Genomic DNA, 17,091 nt, shown 5'->3' with positions numbered 1-17,091 from the left:
TTCATGTGTGGGTTTGCTTCTCATCCAAGGGAGTGGGCTCACTCACAATTTTGCACAAAAACACAGCCATGAATAAAGAATGGCACCAAAACACCCTCCAACAGCAACTTCTTCCAACAATCCAACAACAGTTTGGTGAAGAACAATGCATTTTCCAGCACGATGGAGCACCGTGCCATAAGGCAAAAGTGATAACTAAGTGGCTTGGGGACCAAAACAGTGACATTTTGGGTCCATGGCCTGGAAACTCCCCAGATCTTAATCCCATTGAGAACTTGTGGTCAATCCTCAAGAGGCGGGTGGACAAACAAAAACCCACTAATTCTGACAAACTCCAAGAAGTGATGATGAAAGAATGGGTTGCTATCAGTCAGGAATTGGATAACCCGTGCATGCGGAAAAACTGAGCATCAATCAGGTTCACCCCGGCCCCGCTGTCGATAAATACTTCCATTCCCACAGTTTTTTACTCTAGCGCCACCTCGGCAGTCAGGAGAAATCAGATACTACCAGTAAAGGACAAATGCACATTCTTCGACTCCGCACCCACACCTCCCTTTTTGTTTCTCTTTTTGACGCTGAATGCTTGGACATATATTGACAAAATGTCACCAGAAAAAACATACTCCCTGCTTGTGACTCCTACTTTTGCAAGCAGATCCTGGAGTCTCTCCCCCTAATTACATGGGTTCATCCCCAGGTATAAGCTCAGGAGTCTTTTCACCCAAAGAATCAAAAGGAATACGGTACGTTATGTAATAGAACGTCCTGAGAGAGTGGGCCCTTAGATCTCTCTTTCAGGCGTCTATCAATACGTACAGCTAAAGACATAGCGGCTTCCAAAGACTCAGGATTCTCATGAAAGGCCAAAGCGTCCTTCAGCCTCTAAGATAATCCCTGACAAAACTGGCTACGGAGAGCTGGAGCGTTCCACTCAGTATCTGTAGCCCACCTCCGAAATTCGGAAACAATAGGTCTCCGCCGAACCCTCTCCCTGACGCAGGCCGCGTAATTTAGTCTCGGCCAGGGAGGTTCGGTCCGGGTCATCATAGATGAGACATAAAGCTCCGAAAAATGCATCTACTAATCGGAGAGACTGTGATCCGGTCAGCAGAGAAAAGCCCAAGACTGGGCTTCCCCTTTAAGCAACAAAATAATCACACCCACTCTCTCCCTCTCGTCCCCAGATGAGTGTGGACGCAACTTAAAGTACCATTTGCACACTTCCCTGAACCGAATAAAATTATCACTCCCACCCCCCGAGAATCTATCCGGGAGAGCAACTTTAGGTTCAGGACGGGTCAGGTAACCACTACTAGAATAAGCCAACAGTGGTCTCTGCATCTGTGAGACGGTCGAGCAGAGGTCATCCACCTCCAGAGACAGCCCCTGTAGCTGTCCGGTCAGTGCAGTGATAACATCCATGGCTGAACTGATACAGACAACAAAATGGCGGTTATTCGGCGGTTTATAATGTCACGATCAGTGTGGGGGGAAAAACTTCACACTAAACACAGGAGGAAAGGGGAACAGTAACTGGGCCTGGAAACTAGTGAAGGAACAGGTCACCTCCTAAACAACCCTAATCCGGGTCCTAATTACCCATCATTGAAGGTAGGAATATTCATATGCTGTATACCTAGGCCCTGATTTCCCTATAAGGCCCTGGAATGAGGTTAGGACCAGAGACAACCCATTCCTCCCCAGATGGACTAATGGAGGTCTCTGTCTCAGGCCCAGATACAAACAACAGGGAATATAACAAACACAAAACAATAAGAAAAGACAAGACTTATCTGAAAGTAGAAAACGGGCAACTCCAGAAGCACCACAGAATACAACCGACCAACTAGTTAGAAGGCAGGAAGATCTATAAACTGCACCTCCAAGAGTGAGAAGCGGCTACTTATGGGAACAGTAAATTACCAACAAGCAACACCTGAAGCAAGGGCTGTGGCATTCACCAAAACACAGACACAATAAGGATCCACAGGGAACTTGTCAATTTAACCCACGATTTGCCAGTCTCTCCGATCTCCTGGTACCTGCCACGGGAACGTCAGTGACAATAACAGGTAGAATTTAGTGTTAGGTTCCTGTCTTACAGAGATCGCCTTGACGTGCGGCAGACGGGCCCAAATAATTTTGTACAGAATGTATTTGCCAAGCATCTCTAATTTACATAATAAGCGTAGCATTAGCATTAGAATACTTTTTTGTACTTTATTTGGTTTGCAGAGTGTTGTATTGTATTGTTTACTTTGTGTTTTCAGCCACGGCAACGTGCATCAGAGCATTGGGATGTGCTGACTGACCCCCCTTTATTTCATTGCAGTTTATTCTGCTGGTGCAGTCACTGTGTACATACATTACTTATCCTGTACTGATCCTGAGTTACATCCTGTATTATACTCCAGAGCTGCACTCACTATTCTGCTGGTGCAGTCACTGTGTACATACATTACATTACTTATCCTGTACTGATACTGAGTTACATCCTGTATTATACTCCAGAGCTGCACTCACTATTCTGCTGGTGCAGTCACTGTGTACATACATTACATTACTTATCCTGTACTGATACTGAGTTACATCCTGTATTATACTCCAGAGCTGCACTCACTATTCTGCTGGTGCAGTCACTGTGTACATACATTACATTACTTATCCTGTACTGATACTGAGTTACATCCTGTATTATACTCCAGAGCTGCACTCACTATTCTGCTGGTGGAGTCACTGTGTACATACATTACTTATCCTGTACTGATCCTGAGTTACATCCTGTATTATACTCCAGAGCTGCACTCACTATTCTGCTGGTGGAGTCACTGTGTACATACATTACTTATCCTGTGCTGATCCTGAGTTACATCGTGTATTATACTCCAGAGCTGCACTCACTATTCTGCTGGTGGAGTCACTGTGTACATACATTATATTACTTATCCTGTACTGATACTGAGTTACATCCTGTATTATACTCCAGAGCTGCACTCACTATTCTGCTAGTGCAGTCACTGTGTACATACATTACATTACTTATCCTGTACTGATCCTGAGTTACATCCTGTATTATACTCCAGAGCTGCACTCACTATTCTGCTGGTGGAGTCACTGTGTACATACATTACATTACTTATCCTGTACTGATCCTGAGTTACATCCTGTATTATACTCCACAGCTGCACTCACTATTCTGCTGGTTCAGTCACTGTGTACATACATTACATTACTTATCCTGTACTGATCCTGAGTTACATCCTGTATCATACTCCAGAGCTGCACTCACTATTCTGCTGGTGGAGTCACTGTGTACATACATTACTTATCCTGTACTGATCCTGAGTTACATCCTGTATTATACTCCAGAGCTGCCCTCACTATTCTGCTGGTGCAGTCACTGTGTACATACATTACATTACTTATCCTGTACTGTTCCTGAGTTACATCCTGTATCATACTCCAGAGCTGCCCTCACTATTCTGCTGGTTCAGTCACTGTGTACATACATTACATTACTTATCCTGTACTGATCCTGAGTTACATCCTGTATTATACTCCAGAGCTGCACTCACTATTCTGCTAGTGCAGTCACTGTGTACATACATTACATTACTTATCCTGTACTGATCCTGAGTTACATACTGTATTATACTCCAGAGCTGCACTCACTATTCTGCTGGTGCAGTCACTGTGTACATACATTACATTATTTATCCTGTACTGATCCTGAGTTACATCCTGTATTATACTCCACAGCTGCACTCACTATTCTGCTGGAGGAGTCAACAACACCACTGCACATGACAAGAATAAGCAGAGGACATCAGAATCTTTCAGTAGTGCACCTTCGGGGAGAGGTACTCAGATCTCAGCACAGGTAAAATAGTAAGTAAACATATTTCAAAATGTTAATGTAAATTAAATTATCAGGTCTACTTTAATTTTTAATGAGGTAAAAAAAAAAAAAACAGTTGCACTGCTGCAGGAATGTCGGCAGGTGTGACTAGTCATTAGCCCACGGCCGCTCACAAACACAAGACTTTGACAGTAAGGCTAGCTTCTCTATAATGGGGGCTGGCGGAGGTCCGGCTGCAACCCAGCAAACATGGTGAGAATCTCTGCCTCCGCCAGATCTCTGCCAGTCCCCATTATAGTTAAAGGGGCCGCGCCCGCAGTGATGGATCCGGCAGGTTGTTCCCAGCTGGAAGAGTCTGCTGGATCTGTCAAATGCAGATGTGAAACAAGCGTAAAATGCAGAAAATCGGATATCCCAAACCAGGACACACTGTCTGAAAGCATCTGAAAACTGCAACAAAGTCTCTGAAGTCGGTGCCGACTAGTGACGAGCGAATCGATCCTTCCATCAGAGTTTTCCAGGACCTGTCAATCTTGCGCCTGCACCACTACTCCAATCAATTCGCCCATCTTTAGTGCGGACGCAAACACAGCTGCACCAAACTACCCAGCAAAAATCCTTTTAATCCGGTATGATATAAATCGCCATATCCGGACGACACGTTGTCGGCGTAGCCAAATCATTTTTCAAAACGAAAAATACAAAAGAACGCGTACCTTGGTCAGACAGGAAGTCCAACATGGTCTGCAGGAGGAAGGACAGATGGCGAACACACAGAGCGGGGTTGCCCATCCTCCGGGAGGCGTAGACCAGCTCGTGTAATAACCGCATCTGCACAGCCGCCCATCCTCTGTGCGCACCTAGAAAGAAGGAAACACAAAACTTCCATCATCTCTGACTACAACCCCTGTTATATAAATACACTAAAAGACAATGCTGAAAAACTTCCACTGAACTTAATGATAAAATCTTTACTGTTTGTTACCACCACTAGGGGGAGATCATAACACTTTGTACGAAAGTTAATGGGAATAGCTCCCCCTAGTGGAGCCTGGCAGCTGCCATCATAGTGGATTAGCCTTCTGTGCCAGAGAAGTATACTTACAGGAGGGGATAACTGGGAGTTGTAGTACAAGAACAGTAATCTACTGCCAGGTCTTTAGGTAGAAATCACGGTTATAGATATTTTAATAAATTCAACCTCGTTTCAATAACATTTTAAGAAAAAAGCGACAAAGACTAAAAACAATCCCAATTTATCCCCCAAATTTCGGCTGGTTAGACGCCTCGCACAGCAGCCTGCTCCTTGGCTCAGTTCCACCGCACTGAACATCTTAATAAGTTTTACCATCCATCCGGCTTTTCTACCCCGATAATCCAGAATTAATTTTCTCCGGAGCTGCGCTCTCTTTTTTTATTTTTTTTTCCCCGTCGCTCACATCAGGCAGAGTGACAGAAGAGAAGATTTTTCCTATTCTTTTCTGTTCCTGGCTTTTGTTTTGCAGATTAGGCACAGCGCTGCAGTCACTGGAAGCTTTGCTGCCGGCGACCACAAAATGAAATTAAAATATTAAAACACAGATTTATAAAAAGCTTTTATACTTCAGCAAGTTGTGCCTGAAAAAAAAAAAAAAAAAAGAGAAAAAAAATGGAAAAAAAAAAATAAAATAGGGAGAGCGGCCAAGGACGAGGCTTTCATGTCACTGACAAAGGAGAACATTCAACGCTCCTAAGTGAGATCACAAAGCGCGGAGAACGCCGGCGAAATATCTGTGTGCGCAGGTCTCCACGGACAAACACGGTGACGGAAGGTGCAAGAGAAACCAACTTATGTCGTCTTCTCATTCTTTTTGGATTATTTTAAACTTTTTTTTTTTTAATCCTTTCAGTTTTTTATTCATGGTTTTATTAAAAAATTATTTTTAAAGTATTTATTATTCATCTGTTTTTTGTATTTTATATTAAAACAATTTTCCATATTATTTCTTTCTATTTTTATCTGGCCTAGGTCATCACCATCAGATCGGTGCAGGACTGTTTTCCGTCCTGAATAACGGAAACTAGACGGATCCGTTATTCTTGGCCATAGACTTCTATTACGACGGATCAAAAAGGAATGCCTCTAAAGGTTTCCGTTTTGCATTCAGTCATCGAATTCATCGTTATAACGGAATCTGTAACGGAATTCCTTGAGGATAAGTCCTCTATATCAAAGATCCGGAAAACCCCTTCAAACACACAGTTTTATCTGGTTTTCTATTTGTTTTGCATTTTTTTAAATTGTAATCTTTTATTCATTTTTTTAAATATATCTAATATAATAAAATCCCTGTGTGAGTGCGTTGTGTCCGTGTGTGTGCCACCAGTTTTGCACTGGGCATGGACGCCGCGTCGCGCAATCAGGACACAGCGCTACACACAAGTTTCCCTGCAGCCTGACTGCGCAGCAGAACCCCCCCCCACCTTCCCCCTTTCAGGATGGCAGAGCGGCAGCGGGCAGAGTTAACACTCTAACACTCTGCTTGAAACGGCCGACATCGGTGCTGGCATGCCGTGGTATATCTAAGCCTGATGCTAAAGGCAGGAGTCTGATCAAGCTTAGTGTGAGTTCAATACACTGCAGTATACTATATAATGTACTGCAGTGTATTGTGAGCCATCAGACCCACTGGATCTTCAAGAACCAAGTGGGTCTGGGTCCCAAAAATGTAAAAACAAAACAAAACAAAAAAAACACTAAACATGTTTGGTATCGCCGCGTCCGTAAGGACCTGATCTATAAAAGGATCATGTTACTTTTACCGCATGGTGAACACCATGAAAAAAAAAAAAAAAAAGGAAAAACTATGATGGAATTGCAGTTTTGCTCACCGCACTTCCCAAAAAAATTGTATAAAAAGTGATCAAAAAAGTCATATGTATCCAAAATTAGCACTAATTAAACCGTGACCTCATCCCACAAAAAATGAGCCCCTACATAAGCCAATCATCCAAAAAAATATATATATATATGGCTTTCAGAAAATGGAGAAACAAAAACGATATATTTTTTTTTCAAACATGCTTTTATTGAATAAAATAAAGTTAAAAAAAAATGCACATATTAGGTATCGTCATGTCTGTAACGACCTGCTCTATAAAAATAGCATGTGATCCAACCCATCTGGTGAACACCATAAAAAAATATAAATAAGGCTACTTTCACACTAGCGTTCGGGGCTCCGCTCGTGAGCTCCGTTTGAAGGCTCTCACAAGCGGCCCCGAACGCATCCGTCCAGCCCTAATGCATTCTGAGTGGACGCAGATCCGCTCAGAATGTATCAGTCTGGCAGCGTTCAGCCTCCGCTCAGCAGGCGGACACTTGAACGCTGCTTGCAGCGTTCGGGTATCCGCCTGGCCGTGCGGAGGCAAACAGATCCGTCCAGACTTATAATGGAAGTCAATGGGGACGGATCCGTTTGAAGATGACACAATATGGCTCAATCTTCAAACGGATCCGTCTCCCATTGACTTTCAATGTAAAGTCTGAACGGATCCGTCTGAAGCTACTTTCAGACTTAGAATTTTTTCTAAGATATAATGCAGACGGATCCGTTCTGAACGGATCCCAAGTCTGCATTATATGAGCGGATCCGTCTGGGCAGACATCAGACGGACCCGCTCTGAACGCAAGTGTGAAAGTAGACTAAAAAAAGGGCCAAAAAAAAATAAATCACCTTACATCACAAAAAGTGTAATACCAAGCAATCGAAAAGTCATATGTGCTCCATAATGGTACCAATTAAACCGTCATCTCATCCAGCAAAAAATGAGACCCTACCTACGACAATCGCCACCTTACATCACAAAAAACAGCCAGCAGTCTCAGCCACAGCCGCCAGTCTCAGCCACAGCCGCCAGTCTCAGCCACAGCCGCCAGTCTCAGCCACAGCCGCCAGTCTCAGCCACCAGTCAGTGTGGTCAAGTTCCCTTGCCATTTAATATAGACTGTTCCTACTAATGTGTATGCACTACTGTCCTAGCGCCTGTTATTGTAACGGGCTTAATGTCTAGTTTGTATATAAAACAGGATTTGTACATTAATTTTACCATTTTCTCTTTTCTTTTGCTTTTTTTTCTATATTAATCTTATTTAAATATCGTTTAACTCTCTTTATTAACCTCAAACGTAGGCTTCATGCACACGACCGTTCCGATCTTTGCGGTACACAAATTGCGGATCCGCAAAAACACGGAAGCCGCCCGTGTGCCTTCCGCAATTTGCGGAACGGAACAGGCGGCCCGTTGTAGAAATGCCTATTCTTGTCCGCAAAACGGACAAGAATAGGACAGGTTATATTTTTTTTGTGGGGCCTCGGAACGGAGCAAAGGATGCGGACAGCACACAGAGTGCTGTCCGCATTTTTTGCGGCCCATTGAAGTGAATAGGTCCGCACCCGAGCCGCAAAAACTGCGGCTCGGATGCGGACCAGAACAACGGTCGTGTGCATGAGGCCTTACGTTTAGTCTGCTCTGCACTCAAGTTATTAGGCCGCCAGAGATTTCATGTACACAGGAAGCCCAAGGTGTTACTGGAAACCGGTTTCATTTGCCCTGGCACCAGTCAGAAGCACTGATAGAAATGTACGTCCTATTATTTGCAATATAGATATCCCTTCAGATATTTATGGCAAATTCACAGGATGCCGGACCCCCAAATCACCAGACTAGATGGCCGCAGACTGAATGAGGCACACCACACACACGTGCAGCCACCTCTTCATTCAGTTATATAGGGGTCTTCTTTTTAAAGGGGTTGTCTGTCATAAAGGATTATAAGTTCCGCTCTGCCAGCTCTTGGTGCTACCAGGATTTGAAAACCATGGCCGCTATCTTTCAAAAACAGCGCCACACATGTCTATAGATTCACTTCAATGGAGTTTCAATGCGATACCAGATACAACCCACAGAGAGGTCTGTATAAACCACTCCACTTATATTGCATAGAGCGTAGGCTAAACTCCACTCACATCCAAAGCTGCAGTCATAATTCTGGCTTTCCAGTTTTCCTCTTTATTGTGCTGCTTTTCAGTAGGTAAAACAGTACTTTCAGCCACCAGAATCCTGGATGCAGCTCTGGATGTGACTGGAGTAAGGTACAATATAAGGCTACCGTATATGCACACGACCGTATGTGTTTTGCGGTCCGCAAAAAAAATAAAAATAAACGGATGACGTCCGTATGGCATCCGTTTTGTTTTTTTGCGGATCCATTGTATATGCCTATCCTTGTCCGCAAAACGGACAAGAATAGGACATGCTCTATTTTTTTGCGGAATGGAACCACGGACAACGGACGCGGAAAACAAACGGTTGGCTATCCGCATTTTTTAACAGCTCCATAGAAATGAATGGGTCCGCATCCTATCCGCAAAAAAAAAACAGGACGTACACGGAAACAAAATACGTTCATGTGCATGTAGCCTAAAGAACAGGTTACACACAGAATTAACCCATAGTGTGCTCTTCCAAAAGTGGCGCTATGTTCTGAATGAACAGGAGAACATCAGAGATGAGGGTTTTACCTTTGGTGAAGTCTTTAGGGTCCAGAGATAAGCTGTAGCCGGGCAATGTCTCCAGGAGGAGCTTGTAGCAAGCCTTCCACCCGGGCTCTGGGATTGTGGGGGCTACGCACTGCATGGCAGCCACCCGTTTGAAGAAAGCTGATTTTCGGTGGAAACCAATGAGTTCATAAAGCTCAGAGAGGATGCTGTATCGCTGGATCTTCTCCTCCTCTGAAAGCTACAAAAAGAAGAAAAGTTCTAGGCAACGCTATGGACAGTGACTCCAGCTTGGCTGCACTGTCAATTAGAGTCTGAGGTAGTCTGAAAACCCTAAGGCCCCTTTCACACGGGCGAGATTTCCGCACGGATGCAATGCGTGAGGTGAACGCATTGCACCCGCACTGAATCCGGACCCATTCATTTCTATGGGGCTGTGCACATGAGCGGTGATTTTCACGCATCACTTGTGCGTTGCGTGAAAATCGCAGCATGCTCTATATTCTGCGTTTTTCACCCAACGCAGGCCCCATAGAAGTGAATGGGGCTGCGTGAAAATCGCAAGCATCCGCAAGCAAGTGCGGATGCGGTACGATTTTCACGCACGTTGCTAGGAGACGATCGGGATGGAGACCCGATCATTATTATTTCCCCTTATAACATGGTTATAAGGGAAAATAATAGCATTCTAAATACAGAATGCATAGTACAATAGCGCTGGAGGGGTTAAAAATAAAATAATAATTTAACTCACCTTAGTCCACTTGATCGCGATGCCGGCATCTCCTTCTGTCTCCTTTGCTGAACAGTACCTGTGGTGACGTCACTCCGGTCATCACATGATCTTTTACCATGGTGATGGATCATGTGATGGATCATGTGATGGATCATGTGATGGATCATGTGATGGATCATGTGATGGATCATGTGATGGATCATGTGATGGATCATGTGATGGATCATGTGATGGATCATGTGATGACCGGAGTGACGTCACCACAGGTCCTGTTCAGCAAAGGAGACAGAAGGAGATGCCGGCATCGCGAGCAAGTGGACTAAGGTGAGTTACATTTTTATTTTTATTTTTTTTAACCCCTCCAGCGCTATTTTACTATGCATTCTGTATTCAGAATGCTATTATTCTCCCTTATAACCATGTTATAAGGGGAAATAATACAATCTACAGAACACCGATCCCAAGACCGAACGTCTGTGAAGAAGTTCGGGTTTGGGTACCAAACATGCACGATTTTTCTCACGCGAGTGCAAAACGCATTACAATGTTTTGCACTCACGCTGAAAAATTGCGCGTGTTCCCGCAACGCACCCGCACATTTTCCCGCAACGCCCGTCTGAAAGAGGCCTTAGGGTATGATCATTGCCAACATTAGCAGATTTAAAGGCAATGGACACCTTCACAGCAAAGTTTTGTGATTGCATTTTTTTCATTTTGGGCTACAAATAATTTTTTTAAATTGGTCTTTATTTGAAAAAAATTCAGCAGTTTTTGTGATACATGAGATTAGTAATCAGTCTATTTGAAGACTATCCTTCCTGTGCTCCGTCAGCTGACAGTTCATGTGAAGCCTTATTTCTGGGCTCCTGATGACATAAACACTCATTATAACTAAACTGATAAGAATATGGCTTAAATGGGTGTTAATGAGGCCAGTAGATGAGTGATAAAGCTTCACAAGAGCCGTCAGATGATTGAACTCAGGAGCAACAGTCTGCAAATAGACTGATTTAATCCCATATATCACAAAAACTGCTGAAAACTGAAGACCAACTGAAAAAAATAAAATAAAGATTTTTAGCCCAAAATGAGAATAATGCCCTCAGGGTGTCCATAGCCAATAAGCTCCGCCCCCGTATCTCCTGGACTACTCCCAAAATGTGGGTGGTATTTGTATAAAACTCTGCTACTTCTGCGCTCCCAGTCATGAGATTGCCGCACCAAAATGTGGATTTTAAAGCTTTCGTAAGACTTTTAATATGAGATATCAGAGACATACGGCACTAAACGTTGTGATCGGTGGGTGTCTGTGCTGAGACCCCCACGATCCCTAGAACGAGGAGAGAGAAGAGCTAGCATATCACGCATATCTCTCTCTCTCTCTCCGCTGCAGGAGTGCAGTCTCATTTGAAGCCTATGGCCCCGTCTCGGTTCCATCCTCTGCAGATAGGAGACAGAGTGCAATATGAACGCCATTCTCTTAGCGTTCTAGCAATCGGTAGGGATCTCAGCACTCAGTCCCCACCGATCAACACTTTTTGCATGTCTCTACCACGGACCATAACGGAATTTAGAATCCATAACGGGATACTTCAATAACCCGAACCTGAACTTTAAACACAAGTTCGCTCAACACTAATAAGGAGCCATTAGCGGAGCTGCCTGACGGGAAACAGTATAAGCACAGAGCCTGGTACTTGAGAATCTTAAGGCTGTACAGAGAAAGGGGCTAAACATTTTTAATAAAGACCTGTAAAAAATAAATTAAGGTGTTCATAGCCTCCAGACTGTCCACCAACATCTGCCTTGGAAAAGAAGGATTTGGTATATTTGATTTTGACCTGCCCGATACCTTGTTCTCGAGGAGTCTGGGTTATCACCCTCTCCATATTAAAAATACATGCATGTTGTATAGGGGGTGGGGAGGAATAGCTGCCTACATTGAGTGTACATTAGTTTGCCCTTGTTTTCTATAGGAATATTCTTACCATACACTATTATGTCTCCTGATTTAGGGTCCATTCACACGTCCGTTGTTTCTTTCCTGATCTGTTCCGTTTTTTGCGGAACAGATCTGGACCAGATCTGTACCCATTCATTTTCAATGGGTCCTGAAAAAAAATCAGACATTGAGCTGTCCGATTTTTTTCAGGACCCATTGAAAATGAATGGGTACAGATCTGGTCCAGATCTGTTCCGCAAAAAACGGAACAGATCAGGAAAGAAACAACGGACGTGTGAATGGACCCTTAGGTAACTTTTGCTAAATTTTAATTAAAAACTATTTTAATTTTAAGTAAACTATAACTCACTAAACTAGAGATATATAAATATACAAGAGACACTGTGTAATGATATACAATTATAAAGCTCTGTCGCCATCTAGTGGTCAACTGTGATCACAGCAGCTGGAAAGAAGTTACACAGGGAAGGCATGAAACTATTAAAACAGGCATGTCAGGAGCGGTGACCGTTCCTCTTTAAAAGGCAACTTTACAAATAGTCTTGATCCTATTATTTTGTGCATACAGCTCCTATGCGGATCCGTGTGTCTCCATGGTTACAGACTACAAACAAAGTCTGTGTAGTCTGACCACATGGTCACTACCTCCTCTTCTTGATAACCTTCAGACAGTGGAAGAGGGAGAGGAGCACACGACTGCCAGATCAGACTACACAGGATTTGTTGGTAGTCAGTAGCCTTGAAGACGCATAGCTCTGCACAGGCGCTGCATACACTAAACGGTACAAGATTTCTCATCTAGACTGTGCCAAATCACTTTTTACATTTCACTAGGGGTGCACAGAAATGAAAATTCTGGTCCGAAACCGAAACCGAAAATTCAGGATGCCCTTGACCGAAAACCGAAACCGAAACTGCCTTTTTGCCCAAATACTTTTAAAATACTTTTTTTTTTAATGATTTTATTAATAATTCTTTTTCATGAATGAAATTCATCTGTGGGTGGCGCTGTTATGGAGGGGGGGATATGTGCACTGTTATGGGCATAACAGTGCACAGATCCCTTTCCCCATAACAGTGCACAGATCCCTTTCCCCATAACAGTGCACAGATCCCTTTCCCCATAGCAGTGCACAGATCCCCCCTCCCCATAGCAGTGCCATAGACCGATCCCCCTACCCATAACAGCCCCGGCCCTGCTGCTCACAGCATCACTCACTGCATCTTTATTTTACCTTACAATCGTGACGCTCCAGTAACAACTCTGCAGGCAGAGCGGAGGGCGGCGTAACGTCACTTACTCACGTGACGCGCCTGCTCCGCCCACTTTATGAATGAAGGAGGCGGAGCAGGCGCGTCACGTGAGTAAGTGACGTTACGCCGCCCTCCGCTCTGCCTGCAGAGTTGTTACTGGAGCGTCACGATTGTAAGGTAAAATAAAGATGCAGTGACTTAAAGTAAACCGCCCGCCCGGCGCGGGTGACAAATCCCACAAATCCCAAACCCCATATTTTCTGCCGATATGTACCAATATCGGCCGAACCGGATTAGGCCCATTTTCGGCCGATATTTTCGGCCACCGGAATTTCGGTGCACCCCTACATTTCACTATTATCATTTTTATTATAGAGCCATTAAAAATTATCACAAAGTCAACCTGTCCTTTAAATCTGCTTCAATTTAAAGTGCTGCAAATCTTCTGTAAAGCGCGGACACAGCCTTGGAGGAATTCTCAAAACATCAGCAGCTCACCTGGCGCAGATTGATGTAGACCACATTCTGCAGAAACTCTGAGGCCTCCATGCTCTTCTTCTGTATGGCCAGGACCCGGACGGCCTTCACACAGGCTTCCAGCTCGATCACTCCGGCCGGCTTGGACTGAAGAAGACACACGTGATGATAAAAAGGCGCCAGCCAAAATCACAGACACTCCACCCCCAAATCCGGACAGGGTTCCGTTTTCACATTTTCGATTTTCATTCCCTGCCTTCCCAGAGCCATAGCTCTTTTATAAGGCTACATGCACACGACCGTTGTGCGTTTTGCGGTCTGAAAATCGCGGATCCGCAAAACACGGATGGCGTCCGTGCGCATTTCGCAATTTGCGGAACGGCACGGACAGCCTTTAATATAACTGCCTATTCTTGTCCGCAAAGCGCGGACAAGAATAGGACAGGTTATTTTATTTTTTTGCGGGGCCACGGAACAGAGCAACGGATGCGGACAGCACACGGAGTGCTGTCCGCATCTTTTGCGGCCCCATTGAAGTGAATAGGCCAAAACAACGGCCGTGTGCATGAGGCCTTAGGGCTTGGTTTTTGCGGGACAAGTTGTACTTTCTAATGGCACCATTTAATATTGCAGACGATGTAGTAGGAAGCTGGAAAAAAATTCCAAAACACAATTCTGCCAGTTTTACAGGTTTTGTTTTTAAAAAGTTCCCTAATAGGTAAAACTGACCCGTGCTCTTCATTCTCCGAGTCAGTACGATTACAAGGATACCACATTTATATCATTTTTCTTTTTATCGCCATTTTCTGACGCCCATAAAATTTTTTATATTTATGGTGTTATGTGAGGGCTCATTTTTTGCGGGGCGATCTGTTCCTTGTATTCCATTTTATTGTGGAGGTGAAGTGAAATTGAATTTGCCATTTTTTTTATTTTTTATGTTTGTTGTATGGTATAAATATTTTTTATATTTTAATTGTTCAGGCGTTTTTAGACGCGGCGATGCCTATGATGTTTTTTTTTTATTATTTAGATTTTAATTTTGGGGAAAAGGGGGTGATTTGTACTTTTATATTTTTTATATATTTTGAAAAACTTTAACTTTTTTTTTTTTTGTTTAGGTGACTACAACAAGCAATCATTAGATTGCCCTTTGCATTCTGTAATACATTTTTATCCATTACAGAATATACCGGTAGCATTCAGTATATTCCAATGCAGTGCTGCCACCTGCAGGCCTGTATTGGAATATACCAGTGATAGGTATATTCTCTCCTCCTGCACCAGTTTGTAACTCGTCTTGTTCATGCTTATTGTTATGTATGTGCACGCTTATTATATGTACAGCGCCATGGAATGAATGGCGATTTTATAATAAAAAATAATAATAAATGGGTATAGGAGGCTCAAACAGGCTCCGGCCTATCACTGCAATGTAAAAGCTTCCCCGATCTCAGTCAGGGGAAGCCTTATCGGGGCATGTGGCTCCCACATTTTCATTGCTCAGATGCCGTGGTCACTTTTGACAATGGCATCTGAAGAATTAAATGTACGAGACTGGCGTGATGGCTGAATGCAGACAATGGCAGCGAGTTTCTGCCCGCAGGTCTCTGCTCTCGAGTGCAGCGGGCGCCATATTTAAATGCCAAACTTCGCCTATGGATGTACACACTTAAGGGGTTAAGAACTCGCACTCACATGTACTAATAATAATGGCCTTCATCGGGAAATCAAGCTTTTACAGTTTCCAGATACAATTTTGTGCATAAATTCCCCAATTTTCAAGATCTCTGCTTGCAGTCACTGAATAGGAGCTTTCAATCTTTACATTACATCTTTACATTCAAAGAGAAGAATTATAACGCACCTTTTCATAGTAAGAGATGGCCTCCTTGTACTTCTCGATGATATCGTCAGGGTTCAGGCAGTTCTTCGCACGTCCAATCTCTGTGCTGGCGTCCATGTTTATCCCGTTGGCGGAAAGAGCGCCTGGAAATATGAACATCATTAAAGGAACACTGCAGTCTTACGTCCTCTCAGACTATGTGCAGTTCTATAGTTCTCGGTTTTAAAAGCGTTGTCCAGGATTTTACTATTGAGGACCTAGGTTAGGCCACCAATTTCAGATTGGAGTGTGTGTGGGCGGGGGAGGGGGGGGGGGGGTCGACACCCCAAATCGGCTATTTTCAGAGTAGCTCCAGTGCCAATGGATGCACCTGTGTAGTTCTGGAGCAGGAGCGTCCCTGAAATAGCTGATCGGACCGGTTGTGGGGTGTCAGACGGCCGCCAATCTGAAGGATAGGCCATCAAGAGTAAAATCATGAACAATGCCTTTAAAACAATCTGATATTTAAGGCCTATCCTGAAACAACCCCTTTAAGTGGCTGTGTACGTCAGACAGGCCCTTTCCATAAGTCACACTGGGGTATCCAGACGTTTTAGAGGGAGGTCCCTCGATTGGGACCCTCTTCTATAGACTAGGGCTGAGAGCTGCTGCAGGGAGCCGCTCTCCTTCTAGAGGACTTTTTGCATCTGCCTACTGATGTCAAGGGCTCATGCACACAAACGTATTTTCTTTCCGTGCCCATTCCGGGGTTTTTTGCGGACCGTATGCGGAACTATTCATTTCAATGGGTCAGCGAAAAAAAAATGGAAGTTACTCCATGTGCATTCTGTTTCCGTATGTTCGTATTTCCGTTCTGCAAAAAAATAGAACATGTCCTATTATTGTCCGCATTACAGCCAAGGATAGGACTGTTCCGTTCCGCAAAATACTGAATGCACACGGACGTCATCCATATTGTTTGCGGACCACAAAATACATATGGTCGTGTGCATGAGCCCCAATGGGAATTTACCTGTCGGTTCTCCTCGGGTGCAGAGGGCCCCAACAGTGGGCCACCAGTATGGTATGGTAAGAGCAACTCCCGCACTTGGGGGACCCTGCCAATCATTTGTGACAAGAAATGTACTGGGTGTCACGGCATGAGCCTAGCCAAAAACTTCTCTCTGCTATGCCAGGCCAGGCCATAAAAGCTACACACAGCCAAGAGGAAGAGAGGGCGGGGCACGACACACGGGATTCAGCCTGCCCGATAAAAGAGGCTCATGTCATACCGGCCAATGAATTCACTGGATTTAACAGGTGGTGTGGGAGCGGTGGGAACACATTCTGGGGCAAATGTATGTCTCTGTAATAATCCTTAAAGGGGCTGTCCATTTTTGGCAACCTCTATTAGATACCCCTATAGTGACCAGC

The 17,091-nt window shown here is 44.1% G+C and overlaps 1 protein-coding gene across 1 annotated transcript in view; it reads right to left on the bottom strand.

Moving 5' to 3' along the window:
• The window catches only part of TRAPPC9 (trafficking protein particle complex subunit 9), a 516,382-nt gene that overhangs the window by 484,641 nt on the left and 14,650 nt on the right, over window positions 1-17,091 (bottom strand). Inside the window, exons 6-9 of the mRNA XM_040431647.1 lie at window positions 15,700-15,821; window positions 13,854-13,979; window positions 9,427-9,643; window positions 4,579-4,722 (exon numbers count right to left, since the gene is read on the bottom strand). Coding sequence (XP_040287581.1) covers window positions 4,579-4,722; window positions 9,427-9,643; window positions 13,854-13,979; window positions 15,700-15,821 — 609 coding nt within the window. The remainder of the gene's footprint in view (window positions 1-4,578; window positions 4,723-9,426; window positions 9,644-13,853; window positions 13,980-15,699; window positions 15,822-17,091) is intronic.

This window comes from Bufo bufo, chromosome 5 (assembly GCF_905171765.1).
Source record: "Bufo bufo chromosome 5, aBufBuf1.1, whole genome shotgun sequence".
Classification (NCBI taxonomy): Eukaryota; Metazoa; Chordata; class Amphibia; order Anura; family Bufonidae; genus Bufo; species Bufo bufo.
The sequence above is the reverse complement of the archived record's forward strand: the minus strand, read 5'-3'. Positions and strand labels throughout refer to the sequence as shown.